The sequence below is a fragment of the Dermacentor andersoni genome, chromosome 5 (assembly GCF_023375885.2).
Source record: "Dermacentor andersoni chromosome 5, qqDerAnde1_hic_scaffold, whole genome shotgun sequence".
Classification (NCBI taxonomy): Eukaryota; Metazoa; Arthropoda; class Arachnida; order Ixodida; family Ixodidae; genus Dermacentor; species Dermacentor andersoni.
Window position 1 is genome coordinate 183,546,713 of NC_092818.1, and position 7,768 is coordinate 183,554,480.

The 7,768-nt window shown below is 47.0% G+C and overlaps 1 protein-coding gene across 1 annotated transcript in view; it reads left to right on the plus strand.

The window, feature by feature from the left end:
• The window catches only part of LOC140218412 (uncharacterized), a 121,279-nt gene extending 113,973 nt beyond the window's left edge, over window positions 1–7,306 (plus strand). Inside the window, exon 4 of the mRNA XM_072288127.1 lies at window positions 6,896–7,306. Within this exon, the coding sequence (XP_072144228.1) occupies window positions 6,896–7,306 (411 nt within the window). The remainder of the gene's footprint in view (window positions 1–6,895) is intronic.
• The last annotated feature ends 462 nt before the right edge of the window (window positions 7,307–7,768 follow it).

Here is a 7,768-nt window from a genome sequence, read left to right on the forward strand (position 1 = left end):
CAAGCGCGAAATTTATGCCCGAGGTGTTTGTTGTTTTGTGTGTGCCTTGCAGACTCCCATTTGGTGCTGTCTCGCCTCTTTTCATTTTCACTCGGATGACAACACAGTGGTTCTTCGCAGGACATTCGAACGTTGACGCGGGGCGCTTGACGTTAAACAAAGGACAGCATAGACCTCACAGGAGGAACGAAGGCGCACGATATTCTGGCTCAAAGGTGCATTAAATTTAGTACGCAGAGCCGCTGTATATAATGGGTCTCTAAAACGCCAGACGGATGAGACTTCCTGATACAGGTGTGCTATGCTAGAAATCAGAATGGCACGTCATTTCACTGTCTGGCGTTGACATAAAACGAATAATACTTCACTTCTAAATTTAACGCCCCTTGTCGCAGAAAATCTAGCGTCGGCTGTCGCTTCGGCAAAAAGAATTTCGAACCAGTCATACCCAACCGCGCAGGCCCTCCATGTGGGGCAAGGAAATTGCTGAACTTATTGAATTTCTCAAGGTAAAATACGTAGAAAAATCGTAAAGTACGGCTCGCACACAATCTACAGACATGATAGCGTCGGATTGTAATTTGAATATACGAGAAAACATAATTCTGTTACGCTGAAAATCAAACACATACCCTTTTTAACGCGATAGCGTTTTCCAGCTGCCGTTTGAGGTCTGTCTTAGCAGGAGCAGCGCGGCCCCCTTGGTTCCTTGCACACCACCAAAAAAAGAACCACGAAGTTCGTCTTCGTGTAGTCTTCGCCGCCAGCACTTCCCGCTAAACATTACGGTTAGATAAGCTGCAGATGCTGGAAAACGTGAGAAGCACTCAGGAATCATTGAATGCTATCGCATTTCGCTCTTAAAGGCGAAGCTTAAGCGTCCTCCAAATTTTACACCAATATTCACAAAATCGTTATCGGGGCGCATATTTCAAATTTGAACATGAGATCAACTGTTACCTACTATTTTACCTATTCTGGCGCAGTCGTGGAAGATGAACTTGGCGTCAAAGAGCTCAATCAGTGTGTATTGGTAATTTATTGCTTCCTTGGCTATGGTTTCGTTAGCAGCTGTGTACAGACGTAAGAACACCACCAGCCCATTTCTAAGAGTTTCGCCGTCATTGGGCAAGTCAATTCAACTATTATGTTCGGTTAACACACCACCGCCAATCTGTATTTTTGTGAGACAAGCAAACGCCATACTTCTAATACGTAACTGATTCCGCTAAACTACGGCCACTACATGTTTGTTGTCTTGATCGGATAAAAACATTAACTGGCGTATGCTTGCTGCACAGTAAAGTTAAGAAAAATTTAAGCGCTATCACTATACTTTTTCTCGGCAGTACACGGTAGTCTCTTGCCTCGACTTAGTATATCGGCCGACCATCCCATAATATGATATTTTGACTGCATTGTTCGTTCCCGTTGTTCTACAAGCATGACGAGAGCACAGCCAGGACTGTTAACATCATTCGGCAAGGTCAGCAGACATGCACCAAGGACAGCTTATCCGCAACCCACTCCAAACTGATCTCTAGCAACGGCACGAACACAGACTGGTTTGCCATAAGCCTTGGTTTTCTGCTTTCCAATTCATATTTCGTTCATTTCCAGCTTCCCCCCGTCTTTTCTTTTTCTTATTTCTGTTTTCGTTCATTGCGCGACGCTATGTATATTTACCGCCACTCAGCTACTCTCCGCGCCATTCAGATGGTGTTCACGATGCAGAAAGCCGGTAGTCACCGAGTGCGCGCACATATGGCAAGGGGTTCTTCGTTTGACGTCAATAAAGAATGGAAGCTATAGCACTCGACAGAAACCTTTGGCTTCCTGTCATTTTGTGGGGATCTTTCTATTACTCGGTCAAACTGAAGCAAGTTTCTATTGATGTAGTTTGAAATAGGGGGTCCATAGTCGGCCAAATACAGTCGGGGAGGAGGATATTTAAGTTCTTTACTCAAAAAGGAGCAACCCTCGGCAAAAAAAGATTTATATGCTTAGTCGCTCTTCAGTGATAAAAATGCCGTTCGTTCATGCTGCCTATGAAGTGCTATGATAACAGCGTCCGTAAGTCAGAGTATGCTAGGCTCATGTGTTTAATGTTGACTATCCGGGAACACGGTACAGCAATGAAATCAGCAAAACACACATTTAAAAATCGATACTGAAGACACCCCTAAGCGTTCCATAAATAACACGCACCTGGTAAATGGATTCAGGAGGCCTTATCTTTGGCACTCCATCTTCATTTCATTACTTTCTTATTCACACAGCGATGTTTTTCAACCACTTTTATCGATAGTTTGATACGATCTTTGAGTGCGCACAATGTCAAGTGTCCCGCCAAAAGAAATAGACAAACCTACTGCTGAAACATTTTCTCGGTGTAACTTGTAATCCTTGCGCTCCGAAAAGCCAGAATAGTCATGTCCGCTAGCGTCGGAGCTGACACATCTTGTCACTCCCAACGTCATGCGCGATCAGCCGATGAAAAGTGCATGACGGGAATCAGACGTATAGTTACTCTGAACCACCAGTGACTAAACTGCGCATCGTTCTACGTTACCTATTCCAAAGCGTTGTGATGGCTTTAGGAGGTGTGGAAGACAGTTGTAAACTTTCAAACTTCGAACGCAACGAACGTGAGTAGCACGTGTCGCGTTACGTTGTTCCTTTAGAGCAGTGAGGACTTCCGTGTATACGTAAATCACGGCGGGCGATAAAGAATCGACAATCACAATTTTTCCCTCACTTGTCACTTCTACCGCTTGCCCCACCAGCCACTCCTTGTGTAGAACTTTGGTTGAAATCGGCTAATGTTGCAATATTTACTTTAAGAAATGTTTCACCCTTAAGAGTGTTCGCTGGTTTCCATGGGTGAAACGCTAAGCTTTAAGCCTAAAAAAAAGTAATTGCGCGCTAAAGCGAGCTCTAACTACACGTTTGATCAGAAAAGGTGCAGTTGAAAATTGTGTAATAAATTTGACCACTTGGAGCGCAGAGAAATATGTGACACGATAATTTGACAGCAATAATTATTAACGCTTCTTTTAATGCACTTTTCATGCCGTCGGTCACAGCTACCATCATTTTTACTTGCCACAGAAAGCCGACAAAGGAGCAAAATTCATGGGTCGTCACCAAATACTCAGACTTACCCCTTTAAACGCGACGGTGTTAGACACCAAACAAGCAAGCAGCCTTTATACACCCTAAAGGTGCTAAAATATTTGGCTGGTATTACCGACTTCGCGCATCGCATTGAATTCTGGGTAGCCTGTGCGCCGATTCTTGTGGCAGAGTCATGTCATATGATTTTGTTGTCAAGAATAAAATTTGTGAATGGACCACGTAGATTACCTGACCATGCTACTTTTGTATGATTTCTCGAGTACTTAGACAAGAGGCATGCTAAGGAAGGTCATATGGTCAGAATTAATTGATAGCATCCTTGCTACGATGTATCCATAGCCCAAATGTCCTTTTTGGCGTTAGGTTTCAATGAGACGATAGCGCACTTTCTGTGTGCTTGTCGTCGTTTCAATGCACAAAGTCCTCAACTCTACACTCGACGAGATTGACAACCGTTCCCTTGCGGAAGCCAGAATTCTTGCACCCCCGTCCCAGCCGACGTTGGCCCGAACGGCTTTAAAAGCGCTAATGGGCTTTTTGAAAGAAACGTGACTCATTGAAAAACTATAGAATGTGCGAACTGCTGCGTTTCGTTTTCTTTTCTTTTTTTGACCTTTTCTTTTTTATTATCTTTTCCGATTCCTACCCCATCTCCCGGTGCAGAGTAGCCAGCCGGATACTTAATCTGGTTAACCTCTCTGCCTTTCATCTCTCGTTTTCCGTTCCTTGGCATTAGGTCACATGGATCACGATTATCCCCGCCTTTTAACAGTTTATGCGCTGCACCGGCTTAAGAGAAAGACCTTGCGGCCATCACTGTCATACCATGCATGTGTCGAAGGTGTACTGATGTGATGCAATGGTGCCTCGGAGAATATGCATCATCATAGTCATCGCTTCTCCTTGCGTATGCGCTGTTGAAGAGCGCCTGACATCAAGACGCAGCTTCAACATAAAGAAGGAAGGGAAGGCTACGTACCCGGGGCACTGTGACCGACCTCCACCGTATAACATCGTCAGCACGCGGAAGATTGTGCTGCCACTATTACACAGAGCTTGTCATCATTGTGGTAACTGCTTGCAACATTGTGACAGCTTCCGCGAATGCTCGAAATTGAAAGAAGGCATGCAAGGCTGCGAGAAAGCTTTGTCCAAAGCTACACGCGCTGCACCAAGTGCGGTGTCAAGGGTAGCCCCCCATTTGTGTCATAACAGTCAGTGCTCCTATGCTGCTCAGCGGCGCCAACCCACGTCCGCGAGTCCGTTGCTCAACCGCAGCGGCATCGAACGATAGACGCGCGGTAATTGAGGCGTGCTTCGTAAAGCTTATGCGGTGGCCCTGGGCTTTCTATTTTTATCCGCTGTCAATCTCGAAGCCGGCTGGACGCTCATACTGCACACTGATTACACACAACGTTCTCTGGGTAACACACCTTCGGTATACAGGCTGCATTCTTTTCCTCGGTGTGCCAGCAGAGCACGCACTCTTTTTTGCCCTCTGCGAGCCACGCTGTGTATTTTCCGCTCACGCTGAGGTTGCCGTCGACGTGTTAACGAGGTAAGCAACGCAAGGGGATCGGCATTACTTGCAGGACGCGATTTCCGTTCGGCTCGGCTGGAATGCTAGCTTCGTTTCGTCGGAGATGCGGCGGAGCGTTGGCCTTTCCGGCGAACGGCAAAGAAGCCGAAGAACGTAGTAATTGTTCCGACACGCGCTGCGCTCGGCTCTTGGCGTAATTCAATATGAGGACCCTGGATTGGCACTCGGAACCTTGTTATCGGAGAGTGGAAGATGTGACTCCTCGCACGCGTCTCATCTACGCTCGTATGTTGGAGCTCGCCAACTATACTGTATACATTGCTGTTCCCGCTTCACCTGGCACTTCGTATGACATAGGCTTCATGAAAGATGGTCATATGGGATTCAAGCTCGAAGTTACCTAGCTGCAGCATATGTTTGTTAACAGAGGCCATTTACAAACGCAGAGAAGACGTGGCACTTTCGGCCGACACCGCCTCGTTCGCCCCGTGCCTGTGACAATCGCCCGCAGCAGCTAATCTGTACTACTCCTGCCAAGTGCGCTTGGGGCGTGAAGTCCAATTCTACTTCATTTCTCCAACGCAAAGGCTGGAAGTCTTTCACGAATGAATGTTACAGGCAGCTTGACAACGCCACTAGAAAACCCTCATTAGGTAGTGTAGAATATATAATTTGTGTACACCTGCACTCTCAGTCACACTGAAAATACAGCAATTCACTCAGACTAAGAAGAATAAAGCAGGTCCGTAATATATGATAATAATCATTGTTCAAAATCACATTCGCTTCAGCGTAGAAGATAAAACAACGGAAGCCAACGTTCGACAAAAAACACTAATTCACACTTCGTGCAGAGTAACAAAATACTTGCGCATTTTTTAAATGAAGCTAATGCTGTTAGTCTGTATTCATTATTATAGGTGGGATTGTGAACAAAACCGCTGGTCGTTTATGATATTTATACGCATGAGGCGACAACCATAGTTGCGCATTCTCTCTGCCTATATTGTTATTATTTGGGGGTAATGATGCAGTGTTGTTAAAGAGCTGTGTATAACCATTGATGAAAAACAAGAAAACCGTAATACAAGGAAATCGAAAATTTTGCATTTCATTTATGCCATGTACTCTTCAAACGCAAATCGCAGTGAAGGAGAAAATACCTCCAACACGGTGAATAACTTCCTTTGCGTGATCAAACTTTTAATAATATTTCCCTTGATCGTAGTCGCGAATGCTGCGCTGCAATTCCTTATGTATGACGCGAAAAGTGCATGATATACCTGAATTCTCTGTTTTAGGGGGAGAACTGATCAGCACTGCGACAGTGGTTCATTTGTCCAAGAGAGTTTCTTACAGAAGTGATCCGAAATATCCTTATTAAGTATACGATACTGGCGGACCCTCACGCGCCTAAGCACAGAAGAAATCAATCAATCAAACAATGGCTTTTCATCTGGAAAAGAGATTACGTAACAACGTCAATTAAAACATTTTTTGCACAGACAGACAGAGAGACAAATAACTCTAATGAGGTCCTCAGAAGCGCCGCACTTAGACCAGTACCGCGGGCCGCTCCCATGTGAGGACGGGGAGGCCTAGCCCCACCGCCGCACGCATCGTGGGCTCTCTGGACAGCCCGGAGTTGTGGGAGAAGCTCGGAAGTCTTGATGGCAGAGCTCTACTCCTCCTCAGTGACTTGACTGGGTACCCGTAACGAGGGGCACCGCCAGAGAACGTGTTCTAAACTGCTAACCGCCCGCAGTCCGGGCAGGTAGATTCGAAGGCGTCCGGGCTAATAATGCCCAGAAAAAGCCGAACTGGGATATGACCTAGTCTGCAACATACTGAGTGTGATTGCCTGAGTCCTGGATAGTTTACCATGTGGAGGCGGAAAAGTCAGCCTGCCCACTTGATAGTGCTTGGTGACTTCGTTAAAGGGGAATAAAATGTTTTAAATTGCCCGTACGCATCCTGCAGACCTGCATCTTCCCCGGCGCGGATGGTTAGCGCGCGCCCCCCAGAGTGAGCAGTATCATTGAGGTTGGTGAGGGAGCCTAGCTGAGAACCGAGATTTGCCGGAAACCAAGTAATGGTGTGCGGGGTTATAATCTTACTGCCGAGAATTTCATAGGCTTCAACGGAAATGCAGCCAGAGGCAAAGGCCCTAGCCGCCGATCTAGAATCTGTGTAGATTTGCGATTTACTATCGTCCAGGAGGGCGAGAGCTATGGCCGCCTGCTCGGTCCTCGACGGAGTGGAATCTTTGAAATATGCGCGATTGAGGATCGAACCCTTGTGATTGATGACAACGGCAGCGAACCTGCTCGAGCTGCCATACTGGGCGGCATCTACGAAGAAAGCCGAGCGAGGTTCGTCCCTAACATGTCTGAGAATCACGACGGCCCTGGCCCTGCGCCTGCCGACGTTGTGCTGTGGATGAGCGCTGCGAGGAAAAGGAGAGGCCTGAATGCTGGCCCTTTGAGCGTCAGAGAGATGATGTCGCCGCTCCGCAACGAGCGTGGGGTTGAGGCCGAGTACGGCCAAAATCTTCTTTCTGGCCGTTGTAGATCACAGCCGAGTTACCTGGGCATCGATGATCTTTTCCAGGGTGTTGTCAAACCCTAGCAGCATGATTTGCTCAGTGCTGGCTTGCATGGAAATGCGCAGTATCCTCTTTATACTATTTCGAATTGGCGTGTCCAGTTTCTTTTTCTCGCGGCCTTGCCAGCAGTGCATGGCCTCCACGTACGTGATGTGGCTCATGAGGAAGGCGTGAAAAAGCCTCAGAAGGTTGTCTTCTCCTAGACCTCCCCGCCTGTTGGAGACTGTGTTGATTAGTCTGATCAAGTTCACCATCTTCGTGGTGATTTTATTGATGGTTCGACCGTTACAGCCATTCGACTCTATCAGCATGCGGAGAATTGTGAGGACGTCCACCCTGGGAATGGAATTACGGTTACTCGTGCGGAGGTTTGTATCGACTGCCCACAGCGGCATCCAGTCCTTAAGTTTGGGCCCCCTCCTGACTGGCCTGTGTAGGAGGAGCTCCGATTTGCTCGAAGAGCACTTAAGGCCTGTGTTGGTGAG